Here is a 23,940-nt window from a genome sequence, read left to right on the forward strand (position 1 = left end):
AAAATAAATGCTGTAATCTGGCTAAAATCCTTCATAGTTGAATGACCCGGCTCCAGCAGACCCAGGGTGTTGGACTTATTTTGGTTCGTAGTCAGGGCTTGTCAATATCACACCCGTCTCTGCTTGCTGGTTCTGTTCTTGTGAGCTGGCAAGTTACTGAAGTTTAAGAGCGTTCTCTGCTTGAATACAAGGTTACTCTAAGTTAGTACCCTACTGGCTCACAAATATGGAGCAGGCAGGCAGAACTGAGTAGAAAATGAGAAACTGCTTGAATCAAGTGTGCATTTGTTCAGGAAGCTGAAGTGAAGTTGGTAGGTCTAATTTTAGATAACGTGCTCTTAAATATTTTATAAACCATCGACTTGAATGAACCAGTATTAAGACCATGGACAGTAGAGAGAACACCGTGACTTCATTCTGCTTTCAAAGTATGTTCCATGCACTTCTAAAAAAACCAACCAAATTAAACATAAGTAACTTCAGCTCCATAATGCTCTGGGTGGAGAAATCACTGCATCACACTCCAGTTAACCCCTTTGGCTGACTGAAGGAGTGGCCTTGCGACATGTTCTGCAGAGTAACCACATTGTCTTCCTTGGTGTAGGAAACTCATTGTGGTATAGGACCTTAGTGGGACAAGGGAATGCAAATAGGAAAACTTGGCATTCCAAAGGACTATTCCCATCCCTCCTTTGTTCATTAAAAAACAAGCAAACAAAAACCCGATGAGTGCAATTTAAAAACCACTTCTAAAAATTAAGCTCTGTTTCTGTAAAAAAACAAAAAAAACAAAAACTTTTTTTTTTTTTAAAGGGTATTTTTTAAAGGGCTTCCAAACAGGTAGCTCAAAATTTGTAGTCAGACCTGTCTTGTTTGTGCAAACTGACATGTTGGAGGCTCTTAAAAGATTTGCCAATCTTTTTTTATTAAAAGGGCAAAACCACATTATGGTTAAATTCAGATTGAGGGTTTGAGAAACCTTTTAATTCTTGTTAAAGTGATTAAATGTTCCTGGTGTTGTTGTGTATAACTATTAAATATGGCCTTTTTTCCCAGACTGAAACATCTTCCTGCAATGAAGCAGTAACTTGCTTTCTTCAATACTATATGACTTTTGATCTGAAACTTTGATCTCCTCCATGATGGAAGATCAGTAATGTATAGATTGCACTGTAAATGTTGTATTTATGCTGAATATACGTTTGAAATCATAAATGTATACATTTGTTTTGTGATATTTTACCATTTTAAACCGTATGAATTGTGGAATGTTGGAAAGTTTTTTTTTTTTTACTGCTGGCATGCATTATCAAAAGTAATAGTTCAGGCTCTACATTTAATTAATGTGAGGGCTATCGGTAGCAAGTGCATGTGTGTATGAGAGTAGGACTTCTCCTTTACACCCCAATGTTTTACTTAAAACATAGGCTCAAAATGGTGAATTCTTGGCTGTTTTGAGGAACCCATTATAGTTTGGTTTGGGCTACCTTTAATTTTAACAAGACTAGATATTTTAATAAACTGTATATTACAAATGGTATTTCTGGTGTGTTAAATCATTGTGTGAAAGTTCTTAAAATATTATAAACAAGAACATAAGTCAATGCTGAAGGAAGTGAAGTTAGGAAGTTAAAAAGGCATAATTTACATGCAAACAAGTCATTCTGTGTCTCTCTTATGTAGATATTCAGAATGCAGAATTTCTCTGTATTTCTAAAGTGTTAATCTGCTTTTCAGACTTTTTCTGTCTTAGAATTTTGTATATTACCCATCACCATAGTATGGCTTTTCAATAAATTAACAAATGGTATGATGCATGTTAAAATAGCATTACAGTACCGGATTATCTTGAACACTACCTACATAAAAAATTTCATCATCAGTATCGGCATTATTCTACATTCATGTTTATATTTAACACAAACTTTATGTTGAAAAACCCCAAAGATTCTTCAAAATTTTCTTGCTTGCTCTGAGTACAAACCTGTGCTGTATTGTATGCTTAAAAGGAGGTTGAAATTTCATTAAAAAGTCGAAATAAGTCTGTAAAGTCCTATTACAATTACAGGGTTGTTTATGATGTGAACTATAAAATAATACTGAACCACATGACTGTCTGACCTCCTTGAATGGAACAAATTGTTAAAACCAGCTCATCATGATTTATTATGAGACTAAGAGAATGTTTTCCATTTGCAATTGCTAACAAAAAAATCAAACAAGCTCAAGGTTGTAGATGATATTGTTGTATTGGGCTAGTTAAAAATAAAGTAAATTTTCAGCATTCACAGTCTTTTTAATAGGCCATTGGATTTAGAGCAAGGTAGCATGGTGTTGATTTTAGGTTTTGTAATTTAAATTTAGCAATTAAGAGGGAACTCTATAGAGAGAGGGGAAAAGTTAGTAACAAATGTGGATTTGGAATGCTGTCTGGATTACAAGAATGGGTAAATGAAACAGCAGAATAAAAAAAAGATTAAAAAGCAACAGGAAACTCTTAATTATAGTAAACAGATATTTTTGGTAGACTACTAGTAGTACAATATTGTTATAAAAATCAGTGTCTCCAAATCTGCTTCTCTCAGGGGGAAATATGGCTCCTATAAAATCAGACACCAATTCTCAATCCTTTTCATTTAGAGTAAAGATTTACCTCTCACTTATTATTTAAAAAAATTAAACATGTATGAAGATAAAAAGTCATTGCTTCTGTCTTTTTAATCCACTAGTGTGAAACACAACTTCTTGGATTAGTATAATTTGACAGGATTAGAGAAAAATATTTTTTAAATTTGTTTACCTATGCACTTGACAGCACTTTGTATAGTCATTTTCTCTGTATAGTCTGTTCCTAGTTTTGTTCATGTGGGTCTCTTCATATAGCAATAAAGGATAAAAATATTTTAAAAGATAGGAATATCTGATTGCCATCCTAGAAAATTGGCAGGAAGATTTAGGAGCAGTTGTGGTATTTGAAACTTTTTAAATGTCTTTAAAAGTAATGAGTTTTCAAATTAACAGTGCCGCTTTAATTTCTTAAATCATTATATAGCCAACCCATTTCTGTAGAAGTACCTTTGTAAATTAAATAAGCTATTTTCAACAGTGCATTAATTGAAAATCCCTGCTCTATCTTTGTTCCCTTGACCCCCAAACCAGCTTGTTTCTTGTCCTGACTCCAATCCTGTAACCTTTTGTGGGCACACATTTCTAATTAGTATATTGTAAAAATTTAACAGGAAATAAATGGTTCTAAATAAGGAGTAATGAGTATGCCCAATGATGAAAGGAGTTGCAAGATATGAAGTGAAGGGAGTCTTGATGCATTTCCTTGTACCTCTTTCCTTATGTTTGCAGAAACTCCCATTTAAAGAAGGCAAAGTAGCTGGTAGGGAGCTGTGAGCAGTGGGTCCAGGCAGACAGCTCCACTCTAAACAGCACTTTTCCAAAGTTGAGAGCACAGTGCAGGTGAGAATGTAAAAGGTGCAGTGGAGGCAGGGCAGAACAGCAATAAGAAGGGATGGAGTGAGCTTCCCTAGTCCTAGAGGAACCCAATTACCAACTAGGCTGAACCCCTTTTAAGTGGGGGGAGAGAGATCCTGGGCAACATCCAGGTGCAGCTTGCATTGAGGTTGTGACCCGTTATTGAGAAATTTGACTAGATGATGGTGTGATGAAATGACGTTATAGGACTGAATGCGGGATGTTACATGCCATACCCAAGAGGTGAAGACAAGTGAACTATGCAGCTGTCCTAGACTTATGCCAACAGAGCCTCTAGGCCCCACTCTCCATGTAATCACGTTTTTGTGTCTCTTCATCTAAATACTCCCCTCTTTAAAATAGATATATTTATTTAGAAATTATTTACAAGGATAGCACCTTTTAGTGCTTGCAGCTGTAAAGCCTGATGCTCTTGACTATGTGAGCGGCTCAAGCCCAGGGCTCCAGGCAGCAAGCACCCGGGAGCCTATGTGGGTCTAAGGGCCCTAAAAGCTAGAGCCGGGCTGGTGAGCTCCTGGCCGTGGGGAGGGCCCCTTTCGAGCTTGGGTTGCCCCGTTCTCCTCCGCTGCCTCTCCTGGGCCCCCAGCCCGTGTCCCGCTGCCCTGACGCCGTCAGGCGCAGGTCACAGCTGGACGGGGGACGCCCGGGCAGCCTGCGGCGCTGCTGTTGGCTGCGTGGGAGAGTCGAAGCCGGTGCCCTGCGGGCTGTGGCCCGCGGCCGCCGGGCGGGGCGGGGAGCGGCCGCTGTGTCCTGGCAGCGGGTGAATTGCTCCCGTGTTGGGGCGGGGGGAAGCGCCGGGATCCCCGCGAGGCGTGGGCGCGCGGTACCCGCTGCCGGCTCTCGGCGGGGCAGCGCGACCGCTAGGGGCTCCTGTGAGCGGCGGTTACCTCAGAGCCGGGGAGATGGCTAGGGCGAGCGGCCGGGGGGACCCGCTGGCGTTGGAGGAGCCTCCGCTGACCAGGCCTTCCCAGCCGGAGAGCCGCTTGGGCGACCAGGACAGGCTCGCGCAGGTGGGGGCGGGGAGCGGACGGCTTCCTGCCCGGGGAAGGCGGTGTCCTGGCTGAGAGACCGGGAGGGACGGGGGCCGGCCGCCTGCCCGGGGTGGGAGGGGGTGAGAGCCGGGGGGAGGGTGTCAGTGTCTGGGGGCGGGGTGGGTGGCAGCTGGGTGTATGTGTGTCAGTGTCTGGGGGCGGGGGGGTTAAAGCTGCGTGTGTGTCAGTGCTCAGGGATGGGGTGGGTGACAGCCAGGGTGTGTGTGTCAGTGCCTGGGGGTAGGGTGGGTGAGAGCCTAGGGTGTGTGTCAGTGCCCCAGGGTGGATGACAGCCAGGGTGTACGTGTCAGTGTCTGGGGGCGGGGTGGGTGACATCCAGGGGTGGGGTGTCTCAGTGTCTGAGGGCAGGGTAGGTGGGTGGGGAAGTCTCAGTACCTGGGAGTGGGGTAAGAGCTGGGTGTGTGTGTCTCAGTGCCTGGGCGCAGGGTGGGTGAGAGCTGGGATGTGTGTCTCAGTGCCTAGAGGGTGGGGTGGGTGAGAGTGTGGGAGGGGGGTCTCAGTGCCTGAGGCAGGGATATGTGAGAGCCAGGAGGAGAGGCGGGTCTCAGTGGGGGTATGTGGGAATTCTTCTGTGTGTGGGTGGAGAGGGTGTCTCAGTGCGGAGTTGGGGGCAATCAATAGGAGCACTACTGGGATGAGCTGCAGACTGCCCTGTTCCTGTAGGGCCAATACATGCCAGAGGCTGCTAGTTGGGGACAGCTGGGACTAGATGTTTTCTTCCACCACCTTCCCCCCATCTGTGGAAAGTGTCGCCAACCTAACTCTTCTATGCAACCAGCAGGCTGACCTCTCCCCAGTGCCCATGTGCTCCTTTAATTCGCACCACAGTGATGTATTTGTGTATTGCAAAACTTGGTTCATCCTCCTACCCATAACACCAGTGCCCTTTGCAAAAAAAATCTCTGCCCTTTGCTAGATTGTGGTAATAGTTCAACTGCATATTTCATTATGGTTTCATTATAATTAATATGCTATGCTGAAAGTGGTGTTAGTAACATGCATACAATTGTCTGTGAAGCCTGGAGGGGAACTTGTCAACCTATCCAGGAAAAGAAAGAAAAGCAAGAACAAGGCAGGTGTAATGTACTAAATTCTTAAAATACACAATTTATATTTTTAAATGGTTAATGTATTCATTGCCCCTAAAAGCAGAGGACTGGAAGCATCCTTTGTTACTTTATATGTATAATGAACCACAATATAATAATCATGACAAATCAGACAAATTTATTTAGCCTTTCTGATTGTCAGTTCTAAAGAGCATACTGACATGTTGATACTGAACAGCAGTCAATGCACTACCGTACATCTGTGGAAGAAGCCGCACAAAAAATGAACACCTGCTCAAGGAGGTTTGCAGTGGCACAGGATGAAGGCATAGTCTAGGACATTAAAGAGTTTGTGGATAATAAGCTAAGGAGTAAACAGATACAGTGGAGTATTTCAAGCAACATGTCACCATTCCTCCATGGATCAAGCTGAGGATGCTAGGTTCAGGAAAAACTGTTGAGAAATAGAGTAGACTCACCCCAAATTGATTATTCTTCCATAAAATATACCAACCGAGTAACAAAAGTTAACTTCTATCTCACCACACTGGTTAACAAGGAGTCCAAACAGTAGTCTCCTTAGGGATCCCAGACCTTGTTTCACCACCCTAGACCTAGACCAGAGGTGGGCAAACTACAGTTCGCAGGCCACATCCAGCCTGCCAGCTGATTTAATCTGACCCTCAAGCTTCCTCTGAGGAGCAGGGTCTGGGGCTTGTCCTGCTCCTGCACTCCAGCTGGGGAGCGGGGTTGGGGGCCACTCCCCAAGTGTGTGCCGTGGCTCCCGGAAGCAGCAGCATGTTCTCTGTCCAGCTTCTACGCATAGGGGCAGCAAGTGGGCTCTGCCCACTGCCCCCACCCCAAGCACCGCCCATGCACCTCCCATTGGCCAGGAACTGTGGCCTGGCCGCGCTTCCCTGTAGGAGCTGAAGGGAAGACCTGCCGCTGCTTCCGGGAGCTGCTTGAGGTAAGCGGCGCCCGGAGCCTGTACCCCTGAGCCCCTCTAATGCCCCAACCCCCTGCCCAAGCTCTGATTCCCCTCCTGCCTTCCAAACCCCTTGATCCCAGCCCAGAGCACCTTCCTGCACCCCAAACCCCTCATCCCCAGCCCCACCCCAGAGCCTGCACTGCCAGCTAGAGCCCTCACTCCCTTCCCGTGCCCCAACTCCTTGCCCTAGCCCTGATCCCCCTCCCACCCTCCGAATCCCTAGGTCCCAGCCTGGAGCACCCTCCTACACCCCAAACCCCTCATCCTCAGCCCCACACCAGCGCCCTCACCTCAACCCCAATTTTGTGAGCATTCATGGCCCACCATACAATTTCCATACCGAGATGTGGCCCTCGGGCCAAAAAGTTTGCGCACCCCTGCACTAGACTATATGATGAGTGGTTATTTAAGACCAATTTAATCAAACAAAGGGTTCTTTTAATCCCAAGAGATCAGCCCACACAACCAGGTCAATATATAATTCAGATTTTACCCATTAATCACACTATTGCCAATCCTATAGTATCTAATATCTAAAGGTTTATTTATAAGAGAGAAGAAAGAGGGGAGAGTTAAAATGGTTAAGGAAAACAAATATATACACTCATTTCAAAGTTTTTATATCAGGTTTGAAGCAGTGATGTTACAGACTGCTGGCTTGTAAAGACTCTGGTAACTTCCAAAAGATTGGAAGGTCCTTAGTCCATTGGTTGGAATGCTCCTTCTAGTGTAAGTCCATAGTCCAAAGATCAGAGCAGGAAAGAGACAAAATTGAGATGCTTCCAGGGGTTTTTATACTTTCTCCCATGTGGAGGAACTTCTCTGTCTTAGTTTATGGAAAATTACAGGCACAAGATGGAGTTCAGAGTCACATGCAGAGGCAGATTAAGGTTTCCTGGGGCCCTGGGCCAGAGCAAATGGGAGACCCCTCCCCACCTCTTCCACTCGTGGGCCTGTCCCTGTTCCACCCCCTCCACATGTGACTCCACCCATGGCTCCACTCCACTTCCACTCCCATTCTGCTCTTCCACCACTGTGGCCCCCAAACCAGAGAAGCTCTCTGAGAGCTCCAATTCCGGGGCTGCAGCAGGAGTCCTGGTGCTGGGACTTTCCCCACCCCCTGTCCCAGCTGCTGATGGGGTCAGGGGGCACTGGGGGGTTCCTTCACTGCCACCCCGGTGCTACTGCCTGGGAGCGGGATCAGGGCAATGGGGCTTTTCCCACCTGCTCGGGGCTCTGGGGCCCTTGAGCATGAGCTCTGTAGGCCCAGTGGCTAATCCGCCACTGGTCACATGCTCTTTCATGCTTTGATGACTCATAGGAGTGGCTGTTACCCATGTTCTGGCTAAAGTGTCCACAGGAAGGCTCACAGGATGTGGACAAGCTTCTTCTGTGGGTCATTCAGAGTTAACTGTTCCTTAATATGCCATCAACTTGAATAGTTCATTCACAATGTGTTGGCCAGACTGGATATAAATTACCTTGTGGGTGTTACCACAGGAGCAAACACATTTGAAATACAGTCAATATTCATACTTTTAGATGCAAAGATGATACATGCATACAAACAGGATAATCATATTTGATAGATTGTAAGTTTTCCATTGATACCTTATATGACATACATGACATGACATACTTTGTATAAGATTTGTTGCAATTAATTAAATAATTAATACATTATATAAATGGTCATATTACAATCATACAGCGCACACAACAGTCTTCAAGAATCAAAATAGATTTTTTGAAACTTAAAGAAGAACAAGATCATTGTCATGTACAAACAGGTGCTTAAAAAAAAAAGTCTTGCTGTGATCTGCCAAATCAACTGCAATCTAATAACAGAGAAAGATGAGTGTGAATGCTTTCAAACAGCAGGAACTAAAATATTCTAAGCAGGTTATTACTTTCAGACTATCTCTTGAGTACTAACTTGTCAACAAGAAAGATTTATTATACAAGATAAAATGTACTCAATCTTTGTTCTGTTCATTTACAGATCCACTTAAAAATTTTGAGAGGGCACTGTGATACTGTGAGCTCCTGTCATTTCTGCTTTGAAGATACAAAAATTCTTTCGTGCTCTTATGACAGAACAGTGAAACTCTGGGTATGTAATGAATCTAAACAATTCAACAGTCACACCATAATAATGTCTAAATGAAGCAAGCAATGGCATATAAGTATGGAGGTTGAGTGAGTCATAAATTAACCTTCTAAACAGCTTTTTATTCTGTTTGTAAAATAACTAAACTGTTTCACAGGTACAATTACAGTGGTAACACTCCTATTCCATACTTTTAACATATTCTTTGACATTTAGCAGTGTTCCATGTAAGCACCTGGAGATGAATGTTCTTACACACTAGTGAGGGAGAGCTCTACTACAATATTACATAATATGTCAACTCTTTCTGGAAAAAATCCCATTCCATTTTGACTTTTTTCAGTGGGAATGTCATCTTGTGCTGCTTTTATAGTGTTAATGAAGTTTTTTTTTCTCTAATTCTCATGTTTTTTCCTCATTAATTACCTGAACCAAGTCTCTGACTCAGCAAAGAACTTAAGTATGTATGTAGACCCTATTGACTTCAGTAGGACTTAGACATGCATTTAAAATGCTTTGCTGAATAGCTGTGGACTTAAGCACATGCTTAAGAGTTTTGATGGATCAGCGCTCTAGCTCTTTGAATTAAATACTTCACAACAATAACTTGGTACACAATTTTTGGTTTCTTTTGATCCGGAGGTTCATTTTGCTCACCATCACAGTGTTTGATGTATACAGTCTTTCTTTGAGAATAGTGTAAGTCAAGGGTTATGCACTATAGGCACCAGATTTAGCTGTCAGCAAGAGCATAATGTTTTTTACACTTTTCATGTGCTGCCTTTTGTTTGCAATGAAGTCAAATCTGTCTGTTCTTTACTTTCTATCTGCTCCGATGCCCTTGGCCAGTTTTATGAAGTTACCTAGGGTTCCCACAAAATTACAACCAGGTTGGTTACAGCAACCAGGGTTACCCGCACTGAGACACACAAGAACCCTGGCTGATGTGATGTGAAGGTTATTTATTTCAGTCTGTTCTAAAAGATGGCCCAGATCCGTATTCTTAAATAAGTACTATACCTGACGTTCATAGGAGCAGTTGACAATTCAGTGGTACTGAATAGGTTGAAGGTACTTATGCCTGGCATATATGAATTGGTTTGTAACTTGATTCAAATATTCCCTGCTGAGGCTGGTATTAAGGAATGGTAATGCCTTAATATTGTGAATACAGGTGTAGAGGCTATGGTGCCATAAAGAGATCTTTAGTGCTGCACTTTTATCCAGATACCATGCTTAGCTTCCATTATGACTTGTTAAGAAATTTTCTAGTGAAAGTTTGGGAATAGATGAAGAACAAAGGTTTACTTGGGGTCAGCTCAAGCATCCACAGCGTTCAACACTTCCAGGGTATCCAAGAGACAGGACTCATTCCATCGTTAGCTCCTCCCGTGAAACAGCTGAAGAGCCGCTCCCTTTTTGATAGGTTTCAAGGCAGATAATCATTATTACAATGGTGATGTTTAAGGAAATATTTGTAGGAGGCAAGACAGTAGATAAATGCGTCCAGCCAAGTGGATCATTAAGATGTCCACAATTTAATGTTGATAATTCCATCACATTGTCAGAACTACATACTCACTCCTCATCCCATCACAGAATTGGAATTTGTAAAGTATAGATTCTTCTATTTTTAGTGAAAACCTATGGCATCGTGGAATCTTCCTTAAGTAAACTAGATGGAGGGGACACATGAAAGCCACTTCATTGAAAAGAGAATATAATGTATTGAATATTTTTTTCTTCAAGTGTGGAAGATTAGTACTGTCTGATGTGACTTGCTTATCTTGGGCATAGTTGTGTAAGAAAAATTTTATCCCGCACTTCCTGAGAAATTATTTTTTGTCAGGAGCTATCTAAGAGAATCTACCTGAATGTTGAGGGCTTCCTTATAAGCAACACATAAGAGAAACAATGGTTCATTTATCCTGATAACTTCCGCTTCGTCAGGACAACTCTGATTTCCTCTTCTGTAGGAGTAGCTGGGCCAGTTAGGATTCATAAAAGACCAGGATAACAAAGAGCTAGGGAAACTGTCAATTCCACTTTGAAGTTTCTTTGTTTCTTTTGAAAGAGTAGGTATCAAATGTATATCTAAGAAAGTATTTGGAATTCCTCTTGTGAATAGAAAGTATTTCACTGGCAATGCACACATCTTTTGGAAAACACAAATTAATAAGGCACAGTACACATGGTCTAGATCAGTGGTTCTCAACCAGAGGCACATGTACCCCTGAAGGTATGCAGAGGACTTCCAGTGGGTACATCAATTCATCTAGATATTTGCCTAGTGTTACAACAGGCTACATAAAAAGCACTAGTGAAGTCACTTGAAGTGAGCTGTAGCTCACGAAAGCTTATGCTCAAATAAATTGGTTAGTCTCTAAGGTGCCACAAGTACTCCTTTTCTTTTTGCGAATACAGACTAACACGGCTGTTACTCTGAAACCTGTCACTACAAACTAACATTTCATACAGACAATGACTTGTTTATATGGCTCTAAATACTATACACTGAAATGTAAGTACAATATTTATATTCCAATTCATTTATTTTATTAATAGATAGTAAAAATGAGAAAGTAAGCAATTTCTCAGTAACAGTGTGCTGTGACACTTTTGTATTTTTATGTCTGATTTTGTAAGCAAGTAATTTTAAAGTGAGATGAAACTCGAGGTATGCAAGCCAAATCAGACCCTTGAAAGGGGTACAGTGGTCTGGAAAGGTTGAGAGTCATTGGTCTAAATAAGACTAGGACGGTTTTGACTGCAAGGCTTTTCTTGACTCACAGAAAAATAAAACAAGATTGTAAGTTTGAGTTTGTTTGTTTCAGCCTCAGAAAAAGACATGATGGCTCTAATGTCTGCTATTGGAGCACTGAAAAATAAGAAAGAAAAATCAGACTTAAAATAAATTTACTTTCATACAAATTCTCTGTATCATTCACAGCTGTTAATTGAACAGAATAACTTCCAGTTGAAGTATCCTGTCAGGGGCAGCTGCTGCCAAGATCCAGACTGTGCACATTTCAAAAAGTGGGAATGAGGGAGAGGTTCAAATGTAGCAAAGCTTAACTGAACAGCACAGCAGCCTTTGAAGGGGCATGTGCAAGTAAGGCAACTTACAGTGCCACACGCAGATCCTGATCCTGAAAACTCTTATTCAGATTCAAAAAATCCCCTTGAAATTAGTGGCACTACTTATATAAAATAAAAGCTTGATCATATGAATAAAGGAATAAAAATATGTTGACCTAGAGTTACCACTGAATGTCAAACTTTCTTTATTGTATTTGAAATGTGTTTAGGTAGCACTTCCCATTGTGTAAAGCTCAATTATTATTATTTTTATTACCCTAGCACCTAGGAGCTCTGATTGTGGACTAGGACCCCATTGTGCTGACTGTACAAACACAGAACCAAAAGATAGACCCTGCCCCAAAAAGCTTACAATCTGAATATAACACAAGACACAAGGGGCAGGGGCAAGGAGGGGAGTAAAAGGAAAGGAGACAGTTTTGGTCAGCATGATAGGCTGTGGTCGCAGTACACTAGTAGCCTAACCTTTGTCGTGTTTGAGGGTTTTAACAGAGGGGGTGATGAGGTAAGCTTTACAGATATTTACAGGGAATGCCTTCAGGCATGAAAGGCAGAAATGTGAGAAAGCACAAAGGTATTTGAAAATGTATCAAGTGGGCAATGGAGGTTGATGTCATGGGGTGACTGAAGGCAGGAGTTTACATCTCGCTTGTGAGAGATATGTAAGGTGGGGATAGGACATGAAGGGCCTTGAAAGTGAAACAAGTAGCTATGTTTGATGCAACACAGCTAGAAAGATGATTGCAGCAGAATTCTGAATGGATATGAGTAGGGCCAGATTGCATTTGTCAAGGACAGAGAAATAAATGTTGCAATAAGAGAGAATGAGATGGTCTGAGAGCCTGGATAAATGTTTTAGCTGTGTGGATGGATAGGAAAAGCTGTATTTCAGAGAAGTTATGCAAAAAGAATATGTAGCTTGGATGTGAGGGCTAGAGAGGACCTGGTGAAATTGGAGGAGAGGAGCTCCAGACTGTGACTGTAACAGTGTGTTTAATGAGGTTAGAGATTAAATGGAGATAGCGTGGTAATTGGAGAGGCAAGTGGGATCAAAGATGGTTTTTTAAGATAGGAGAGAGTAAAGCATGCTTGCATAGTAAGGAGAAAGAGTCAGAGGAGAGTGAGAGGTTATGGAGAAGAGAAGGGAGGGGTTAGTGTGTGCACAAGGGAGAGCAGGGGATGGGATGGCATCACAGGGGCAATGGAGGGATTAGAGGAGGAGAGCAGATGAGAAATGTCTGTGAGGGAGAGAAGGAGGAGAAAATTGTATGAGGGGATAAGAAGGTGAGCCAAGCGGAGAAGGAAAGTCAAGTTGTGTTTTGTCAATTTCCTCTGGGAAGAAATTTGTGATTCATGGCTCTCATTGTGCTAGGCCCTGAACAAAAGTGTTCCCTGACTCAGAGAGCTTACAGTCAAAATATAAGACAAGAGACAACAGGTGGATACAAACAGACAGTGGAGTAAAAGGACATACTGAGACAATATTGGTCAGCATGACAGGCGGTGGTCTCAGGACACTAGTATTGATGACTGATTTGTGGAACAGGTGAAAGGTCATTTTTTTCATGGATAAAGGTAATAATCATTCTATTTCTCAGATCAGATATTACAACTGAGACCAAGTTCACTGATTTCAGATCTTTTATATGTTGCATTTTATCTTTTCAAAATCATTAATCAAGCTCCTTTGGATTTATTTAAGGATGTTGAAAAAGGTGTTCCTGTTCAAGTCTTTGAAGAAGAACACACGGCTCCCATTTCTGAATGCAGCTTGACTCCTGATAACAAAAGGTGACCTTTCATTTGTAGTTCATATGTAAGTATAAATAGAGAGGAGAAAGTGGTCTATTTGACTGCTAGATGTTACATTTTTACAGCAAATGAAAAAAACCAGAATGAAACTCAGAACAAATAAACTGAGTATTGTTCTGATGCTTCCATATATATAGATTTGTTAGAGAGGAAATTGAATTAATCTTTTCTAAATACACAGAGATAGCTGTGTTGAAGGTGATTAAAAATGTGCAGATAGAAAAACTGTTATGCCAGTTAGCTTATCTTTGACCATTTAATATTACTTTTATAATGCAGTAAAATGAATGATTGTTTTGGTGTAAACAGATGTGTTTGAAATTAGACACTAAATTATTGGAACAGTATTCTGTTGTTATATTTAGAGCAGAGGTTCCCAAACTTGGTTCATGGCTTGTTCAGGGTAAGCCCCTTGCAGGCCACGAGATGCTTTGTTTACCTGAGCATCCACAAGTACGGCCGCTCACAGCTCCCAGTGGCCACTGTTCACCGTTCCCAGCCAATGGCAGTTGCGGGAAGCGGACACCACTTTTTACTCTCCCAGAATAAGAATAATGAGCTGATGGTGTCTTCAGAGAATGGAACATTACTTACTTTGTGATTCTGCTTTTCTGAAGAAGGATTCTTCACCCATCCACACGAGGCAGAGAAGGTTATTGTATTTACTATGTAGTGCAAGATTTTGTGGAGCACTTGCTTCCCACTCTTGAAAGTAACTATCTGAAATGTTTTGGGGCCTGTGAAGTGGGAGCAGGCTCAATTGGGGGGAATCCTAGAGCCAGCCTACAGTCATAAATGTTAAGAGCTTGGAGAATTTCCTGAATGACTTGTGCTGGTTGCACAAGACCCGAGAGCGAGGACCCTGCAAGGTGTTATCTTCAGAGAAGCATAATAATAAAGGTAAGTAATTTTTGTTTGCAGTAATATTAACCAAGTGCAGCTTTCCTCACTATTCCCACTGCTAAACCCTTTGTCTTTGTAATTTATTATCTTAAATGCCTTAAACAACTCTTCTCAGGACTTTGTTGCCTCTCCCTATTCAAGTCTACACAAAGTGGATGAACTCATTTTGCTCTCCTACTGTTCCAGTTGTATCATCCCCTCCTTGAGTCTCTTCATTGACTTCCTATCTTTTAGTATAGTGAATTCAAACGTCTTTTCCTTACCTTAAAGGTCCAACATAAACTAGGCCCTGCTATTATGTCTTCTCATTCTCTCTTGTTCTTTATCTTCTTTATCCTCTGCATCTTTCTTTTCCTTCCTCTTCTTTGCACCTTCATTCATGCTAGTCCTACACTTGGAACAGTCTCATCTCTGCAAAGCTCCTTCTCTACTTTCAGATCCTTAAAACTCACTTCTTCCAGGAATTCTTCTGATCTTATTCTCACCAGCAGCTTGTCCAACACTCCTTAAAACTTTCTATTTTAGAACCCAATGCAATGCACATTAAGGAATGGGAATCTTTCATTTGGCTTCAGTGAGTGTTAGAACAAGCTCTTCAGGACACAGAACTTGTCTAGATTAGATTGAAAGCTCTATGTACTTAGAGATATGTAAATGTATACCACTGTATAAATGAATAATAATTTGTGAACTAGCCTAGGATCATGGGTTTCTTCTGATATTGGAATTAATATATTCAAAAAAGTTCTGTCTTGTCTGTATTGTTTATCAGCATTCTACATCTCTGCAGTCAACTGTCATAATTTTGTCAGGCGATGCATCTTATCTAATGTCCTGCCATGGACATTAATCACTACAGCAGCTGTGGCATATACAAACAGTTGAATGTGTAGGTCAAGCAATGTCTCGAAGGGTATTATTCCTGGTATTGCTATCAGTGGAGCATAGTCTAGATCAGGGGTAGGCAACCTATGGCACGTGTGCCGAAGGCAGCACACAAGCTGATTTTCAGTGGCACTCACATTGCCCGGGTCCTGGCCACCAGTCCCGGGGGCTCTGCTTCTGGCCTGGGGTACCGGCCACTGGCCCACTGCCAGCTGGGGTTCTGTCTGCTGGCCCCGCTCAGCCCACTGCCGGCCACAGGTCCTGGCCACCGATCCGGGGGGCTCTGCTGCCCGCCTGGGGTCCTGGCCGTCGGCCCGAGGCTCTGCAGCCGCCCCCAGCTCTGGCCCACTGGCCCCAGCCTGGGGCAGTGAGGGGTGCAGACAGGGGCAAGAGGAGGCACAGCTCAGCACCCCCACCTTAAAAATTGTTCCAGTGCCACTGTACTGGGATATTTTTAAGTCCTGATTTGCTGCTTACATCACTATGACGCCACATGGAACAGCGCACTGTGTTTGATGTTGAGATTAGAAGGTACATGCAAGAACTGGAATCAGAATTTTCTCACAGATTTCAAGATTTCCAGCGATTTGGCCCAATGCTTTCTTTTCTAATTAAACCTGAAAAGTTCAACGAAAGCGACTTGGATTTGTCTGTATTTCAGTGGATGGGTGTTGAAGATTTCAAAATGCAGCTCATTCAGTTAAAAAGCTCAGAATTGTGGGTGTCAAAGTTTGGAGATCTGCGGAGTGCACTTGAAGCTACCGAGAGAGATCATAGGGCTTCTATTCTGACCTGCTGGGTGTCCCTGCCAGTGAAATTTAAATGTTTGAAGAAAATTGCATTTGCAATGCTTTCAGCATTTGGATCCACATACGTGTGTGAACAGGTGTTTTCACACATGAAATCTGTCCTCTGTCCCTCTCGGAGCCGGTTAACACCTGATCACTGAGAAGCCTGTGTGCAGCTTAAAGTATCCAAATACGTGCCAGACATTGGAAAACTCATCAAGGAAAAGCAAGGGCAAGGACCACACTAAACTGATAAGATCTGTATTTTAATTTAATTTTAAATGAAGCTTCTTAAACATTTTAAAAACCTTATTTACTTTACATACATCAATAGTTTAGTTATATATTATAGACTGATAGAAAGATACCTTTTAAAAATATTAAAATGTATTATTGGCACATGAAACCTTAAATTAAAGTGAATAAATGAAGACTCGGCACACCACTTCTGAAAGGTTGCCGACCCCTGGTCTAGATCAATTCCAATCAAGTTGGAGGATTGGCAAAAAAAACTTTAAGTAGTGACAAAACTTTGGTCACCACACTTTAAATATGCTAACAGTGCCTTTTGCTGTTGCCTGAGTTTTTGAAGATTGCTAAACAAACAAGCAGAGTTTCATAGTTTGTTGACCTTTATATCTGTTTCCAGTCAAAAATAGCATTGATATATAAACTAGATATGGACTTTATGTGTTAGATTATGTCTATTGAAGAGCAGAAAATAAATTGTAGATTGTCAGAAGACTAATGTATGAAATTCCTTGCCATCTAGGTTCCTTTTATTCTTTTATTATATTTAAAATCCACGTTCATGTTGAACTTATATAAAATGATATTCAGTGACATTGTAATAAATTGGTCAAAAACTGAACAAGTGAAAAGCCATTATGGTAATAAAGAATAACTATCATGTTTTTTAACATTCAGAATAAATGTATTTAAAATATGTGGGAATGTTTTAAGAAAAGCATAGAAGAAAAAAATTAATGTGAGCTCCCATTTACCAGAAACCTGTCAGTTTCTAGTAAACTTTATTAAATGGCTTTGTTGTGTAATGTGGCTTTGTATTTGTGCATAGCAAGGTCAGTGGTGTTACGCAGCAATATCAACTCCTGAAAATGCAAATAACTACGAAGACATTTCACATTCATAACAGCAAGCCCACCATAATTGCTTTATATTCATTCTAAAGTTAGTGATAATTAAATAACTTGTAATGGGACGAAATGAAAATGAGTAGGGTGTCTGTACTCCAAATTACATAGAAGGCATTCTTTTGTTAATTTCTAGTGCGAAAAATTCCAACTTTCATTTCAAAATTTCCAACTAACTCCTTTTTTTGGCAATAGTTTTTGCAAAAATATAAAAACAAAATATATTTGTCTTAAATTATTGGGAAGTAGAGAGAACAAATAATTTAACAGAATACTAAACGTGTTGTTTGTTTTTCTCCCCACAAAGACAACTTTTTATTGTTTTTACACTAACAGCATTTCAAGTCAGTTCTTTTAATGGAAACGTTGATTGTTGTTTTTGTTAATGTGCTTAATTTTTAGAGTGATAACATCATCATATGATAAAACAGTAAAGGCTTGGGATATGGAAACAGGAAAAATGCTTGTATGTATTGATTTTTTAAATGAGTTTAGCTTTTAGCAGAAATTGGTAATATTATCACATTCATAAAGATTTTTAAGTTGGAGGTACAGTAAAAAATGCAATCCTCACATTACTGACTAGTGTGGTCTAGTTGGAGTCTGTAGGCTCAGCTGTGAGAGCGATTAACTGTGTGACCTAGGGCAAGTGAATTTCTTGATGTGCCTCAGTTACCTCATCTGTAAAATAATATAAAAATGATTACCTCCCCAGAAGGCTACCTTGAGGTTTAATTCATTTAATATTTGTAGCCAATTTTATGACCGCAGCTGGCCGGTGCTATCAAATTTTAAATTTCCTGCTAATGCAAAATATTATGTGGGTTTAAAAATTGAAATACTGTAAACACACATGTATCAGAGTTCATTAAAATATCAAACAGTAGCAAAAACTATTCCTTCTGAGCCTATTTACTGATTACAGAAGAACTGATAAGAAACTGTGTCATAACTAATCCCCAAAAGCATGACTTTCCGTTTATTTTCTTCTTCAGTGGACTGTCGACCAAGAAGGTCTTGTAACTTCATGTAATATTTCGTGTGATGGTAAATATGTGGTATCTGGCTTAGACATGGAAAATGCTATATGTGTTACTGATGCACTAAATGCCACAACGGTGGCATACGTTCAAGGTAAGACTTTAAAACTTCACATTGTTTTGTTCCATTCTTGAATCTTGCATCTGATGAGATAATTTTTGATTGTATAAAGAAAGTCATAAAAACTAGATTAATATTAAATTCAAGATCTGTTGGATTCAAACAATCTTTTGTGAGGTTGGGAAACAAACCAATGGGTAAGGAAGGGGAAACAGAATTTAAGAAGACATATCACAAACATGCTCTCCACATGGCAGTGAATATGGAACATCAGGATTTTATTTCTATAGGATGTTTTTGTCCAGTTACACTTTGTTCAGCTTTGTCAATGTGTATTAAAATGAGCGTGTGCAAGAATCTTAGCCATATGTGTTGGTTAGCATTCTGCAACTCACCCTTCCTTTTCTCCCATCTCTTTCCTCTCCTTCTGAAGTGTTTGTTTTCTGTAATAGACTCCTCACAGGATTTTTAATTCTAGATTTTTCAGGATCAGTAGATTGGTGTTGTCTGGTGTGAGTTCTGCATTTGAGATGCACTGATGATGGAATGTATCCCAGTTCACTAGGTCTGGTTAAGCTTCCTGAATTACTTAAGGCCCACGTAATCCCATGGGTCTGCACAAGCCCTATGCACTCTTTAAGTGGTGTAGAAGGGCTTGGTGGGCTCTGTGCATTCTGGTAAGTTGTATCCCAGGTCCGGTGACATGAGTTAATATTTCCTTCTGTTTTCTTCCCAAAACCTCTGTGATAGTTACTATGCTATCATAAAAGCACCAGGAACTGGAGGAAGATGGGATAAGAGATAGATCAATGATAACATGGTGCATGAGTCCACTTGTGGATTCATAGATAAACATATAAGACTGAATTCTAGTGGTTGCTTTGCAGTAACCAAGAAGGCTTGTGTGTTTTCTCTCCGTATGTACATAAACGTATTGTCTTGTCAAGTTAAACTAACTACAGTTATTTTGTTACAAATATCACTTTAGATTGTTAAAAACTGTATCAATCTAATTTACTTTTCACAATTTATTCAATTTTTCTTTTTTAAACTTTCGTCTCTTTGGCCTGTAAAAAATCGACTATTTAATATCACTTTGGTTTATAGTCATTTTCTGGTTTTCATAAATTGGCACAACAACACATATTTAGGATGCAAACATTGCAAGGGCATGTTTCTTTGATTTAAAAGAATATTTCCGTGACTTTGTTTTTGTTTCTAAAAAGTTTATAGAAAAACTTCTATTTCTATTAGACTTCATAAGAACTTATTTTTATAAAAATGATGTGGTGGAGCAAAATTAGCCTGACAGTGGTTTTGATTTTTAAGCACAATTCCCCTTTGAAAGCAATTTCAGCGCTGAGACTGCGGTCCAGCAAAGCACATCAGCACATGTTTAAGGACTTGATTCTGGGTTATGCTGAGTACCTTCAACTCCCATTGAAGCCTGTGGGAGTTGAAGATGTTACAGAATCAAGCCCTAAACACATGAGCAATCTCATAAATTAAAGGATAAACAAACATGTATTTAAGTGCTTTGCTGAAATTTCTAGTTCTTAAAAGTCAGAAGTACACTACAGCTGAATGTAGTTTCAAGATGGACAACAGCCCCATTATTCTTTAAAGGGACACTTTTTGTGAATACAGACTAACACGGCTGCTACTCTGAAACCTGTCAGAACAGAGTTGGTTTACAATGACTTTCATGGAACTACTTACATCAGGGTGGGCAAACTTTTTGGCCCGAGGGCCACATTGGGGTGCGAAACTGTATGGAGAGCCGGGTAGGGAAGGCTGTGCCTCCCCAAACAGCCTGGCCCCCCGCCCCCTATCCGCCCCCTCCCACTTCCCGCCCCCGACTGCCCCCCTCAAAACCCCTGACCCATCCAACCCCCCCACTCCTTGTCCCCTGACCGCCCTCCCTGGGACCCCACCCCCTATCCAACCCCCACTGCTCCCTGTCTCCTGACTGCCCCCCAGACCCCTATCCACACCGCCACCCCCTATCCAACCCCCCCGCTCCCTGTTCCTGACCCCTATCCACACCCCCACCCCCTGACAGGCCCCCCGGGACTCCCACGCCCTATCCACCCCCCCGTTCCCCATCCCCTGACTGCCCCCCCCGAACCTCCCCCCCATCCAACCGCCCCCTGCTCCCTGACTGCCCCCCACAGCCCCCTGCCCCTTATCCAACTCCCCCCCCCCCTTACTATGCCTCTGAGAGCAGCAGGAGCTCGCAGCCCCACCCCCCGGCTGGAGCCAGGTGCAGTGTCCACGCGGTTGCAGAGGAGGGGGGACAGCAGGGGAGGGGCCGGGGACTAGCCTCCCAGGCCAGGAGCTCAAGAGCTGGGCAGGATAGTCTCGTGGACTGGATGTGGCCCGCGGGCCATAGTTTGCCCACCTCTGACTTACATGCTTAAAGTTTAACCATGTACTTTGCTGAATTAGGGCCTGAAAGCTTAAAAAAATCAATGGAATAGTGAGCTAGTGACTTATTTTTAGATTCATTAGCAAAAAAAGAAAAATCTACAAAACTACTACTCCTTTGAATTTTAAATTTTAATTTAAAGCACAGTATAAGGATATGTTTTAATAAAGTTATTCATCAAAAGACAACATAGCTGAGATTTAGCCATAACTGAGGAAAACTTAACATATCCCATAACTTTTCCAATGCACTGTATTGCTTTTGCTGGTGTTTATTGTATCTTTTTAACTGAACTGTGTGTTGGGGACTTTCATGCTGTTTTAAAAAAAGACCCTTCTATGAGCTTGTTTTGTATACAAACTGGATGATACCATGGCTAAAAAAAAATCCCACATATGATATACTGGATTTTGAGTTGTACCATGTACTTCAAATGTCCTTTAACTTTTTCCAGTTTATTACTTCACATGCAAATTCTAATCCCATTGTTGAGACTACTGCAAATTAATGTTTAGATCAATAGGACTTTAACATCTATTCAATCATATTCAATCTATATATTAATTTGTTGATAGGAAATATTTCCTAAGATAATTGTTTTACTGTGTGCCTTGAAGTTTTATTGTGTGCCATGTTTACATGTTCTCATGGCAGAGTAGCTGACAACTAATATAACAAAGCCAATGAGGAGTCAGTATTTTCATAATAGAATTTCACTTTGGTAATATGTTGATAGTAAATATAATATTTATATTTGCTCATCTACAGTTTCATAGGACTGCTTAATTAATCGATCTATTGTATGATATTTCAATCTAGTGTAATTATCCCTCCAGATCTGTGAGGAATGCAGGTTGTCAAATTTAATCAGATAATGTCTGCAAGATTATTGCTTACCTTTTTACTTCAAAATTTCCTTTTGTCTTAAATATAGGCTCTTAATGTAGTGTAGTGTAGCTTGTAGTGACAGCACCACTACACCCTTTTCCCTGCCTGGAGAATAGGATAAGTGATCTATCCTGTAGCAGCTGCCTACACTATTCCTCAGACTGGCCAAAAATCAGTGTTTAAGGAGCAAAGTGCTGTGCCCTCCTCTAAAGAGCTAGCATATTAACGTCTTGACCTGCCAGGTCAAGATTACTACTTTCACAGGCAGTTAGCGAGAATGGCTTAGCAGAGAGAATTATCTCAAGTCATAAGTGTCTACTTTGACATGCCATTCTTTCTAGGATATTTAAAAGAATTGTTATAAATTACAATTAAAATCAGTTTGGAGTACATTTCATGAAATAATGTATTTTTAAAATATGATGTTTGTGCAGGATTCTCACTCTTGGACTCTAGCTCCCTAGTATAAAATAGGAGGAACTATCTCCCCAAGCTTTTTAAGACTAAAGGTTAGTGGTAACAGGTAGGGAATCCAAGCCACCACCACCACTTTTGTTTTATGCCCAAGGTTTAATTGCTTGTTCACATTACTGTTATTGGACTTGTTCTTGTTGCCTGCTGAAGTTGTTCTTCTGGGGTATTCCTAGAGCTGCTTAATCTCCACGAATTAGAATTTTGGCTAGAAGATATCATTAGAGAAGGGGGAATACTGACCTGCTTCTCTGAAGATATCATTTTATGTGATATTCTTATTCACTCAACCTACTTACCTCCTCTCAGATTTCAGAAGGGAATTTCTGGGGTGAATTTTTTTCAGATGCTTTGATATGTTATTGGCCTACCTTTTGCCAGATTACATTTTCAATTATTTTTTTTTGTTATTGGCTAATTTTTGTTTGTTTTTTCCTTCATTTCCTACTTAATCGGGACTGGATGGTTTGAAGGGCAGTAAGTTAGTTCAGGTGTTTTGTATGACAACAGTTGGGGAGGAAAGGGGGATTGTGCTCCTACTCACTGCCGTTGGTGGGAAAAAAAACCATCAAGAGTTCAGGGAGTTCTGCCTTTTTTGAACTACAGAGCTGAGACCCAGATGTGAGAATCCAGAAAATAGCATCTTCAAGGAAGCAGAATTACAAGATAGGTAATATTTTTGTTTTGGTTTTTATTATAGATCATCACAGAAGCACAATCACAAGATGTTGTTTTGACCCTGACAACGAGAGAGTCTCTTCAGTATCATCTGATAAGACCATAAAGCTTTGGGACATTATAGCACAATCCACCACTATCACAGTTAATGAGTAAGAAAAATAGTATATCTATATTAGGCAAGGTTTATATGTACTTTTAAAAAGTATCAGTGAAATTTGTGTTACAACTTATACTGGGAAAATGAACAGTAATTATGTAACTGAATAGCATAATACATGGAAAGGCTGAACAACATACCATCTAAATACATGTGTAAGCAGGGAATGGTCCCGCTATTATGGGGAACTGTCCTGGCTTATACACTTATACACAGTGAAATGCGTGAGCGAAAGGATCTGAGTCCTCACTCTCACTTCCTTTACCCAGAGGCTTGCCTGACCTCAAGGGCTCCCCTTCCACTCTCCTGTGTGGCAGAGTCCTCATAACCCCAACAAGGCTGGGCCCAGGATTCCTGGGGGGCTCAACCCCCAACCTTGTTGTGGTCACTTAGGGCAGGTGCTAGGGAGTTCCCACTCTGGGGTGCTCTCTCTGCACTGGATGCTTCCCTGATCCACTGATCATTACATGCAGTTCAAAGCAAATACAATTTCTTAAACAGCAATCAATTAAAAAAAATAAGGAAAAAATGGGAAAGGCTAAAGGAAAACACAAACAAAGGGACACCACAACCAGCAGTGTCTGGAATGTAAGGGAAGTTCAGTCTGTTCCTCGCAAGTCCCAGGCCCCTTCTCAAGCCCTGGTTGTGCTGCAGGGATGCTGCGGGTTGGACACTTGCTCTGGCAATGGCCACACACTCTCAGGCTCTAGGTGGCAGGACCCTTCTTCCCAGCGTTGTCTCCGCCCTGTCAGGGTTAGGATCCCCTTCCAAGTCTGACCTGAAAGGCCTCTTAGCTGGGGGTGTCTCCCTACACTGGGCCTCCTGCCCAGGGTCCCTCTCGCTCTCGCCAGCCGCTCACTGCACCTGACT

General features: G+C 41.4%; 2 protein-coding genes across 2 annotated transcripts in view; both read left to right on the plus strand.

The window, feature by feature from the left end:
* Positions 1-1,980, plus strand: part of GPATCH1 (G-patch domain containing 1) — a 28,999-nt gene extending 27,019 nt beyond the window's left edge. The window contains exon 20 of the mRNA XM_074968735.1: positions 1,057-1,980. Within this exon, the coding sequence (XP_074824836.1) occupies positions 1,057-1,087 (31 nt within the window). The 3' untranslated portion in view covers positions 1,088-1,980. The remainder of the gene's footprint in view (positions 1-1,056) is intronic.
* A 2,420-nt stretch (positions 1,981-4,400) lies between these two features.
* WDR88 (WD repeat domain 88) overlaps positions 4,401-23,940 on the plus strand; it is a 29,691-nt gene continuing 10,151 nt past the window's right edge. Inside the window, exons 1-6 of the mRNA XM_074968736.1 lie at positions 4,401-4,514; positions 8,596-8,706; positions 13,505-13,593; positions 17,747-17,810; positions 18,340-18,478; positions 22,933-23,062. Coding sequence (XP_074824837.1) covers positions 4,407-4,514; positions 8,596-8,706; positions 13,505-13,593; positions 17,747-17,810; positions 18,340-18,478; positions 22,933-23,062 — 641 coding nt within the window. The 5' untranslated portion in view covers positions 4,401-4,406. The remainder of the gene's footprint in view (positions 4,515-8,595; positions 8,707-13,504; positions 13,594-17,746; positions 17,811-18,339; positions 18,479-22,932; positions 23,063-23,940) is intronic.

Source organism: Natator depressus, chromosome 12 (assembly GCF_965152275.1).
Source record: "Natator depressus isolate rNatDep1 chromosome 12, rNatDep2.hap1, whole genome shotgun sequence".
In the NCBI taxonomy this organism is placed as follows: Eukaryota; Metazoa; Chordata; order Testudines; family Cheloniidae; genus Natator; species Natator depressus.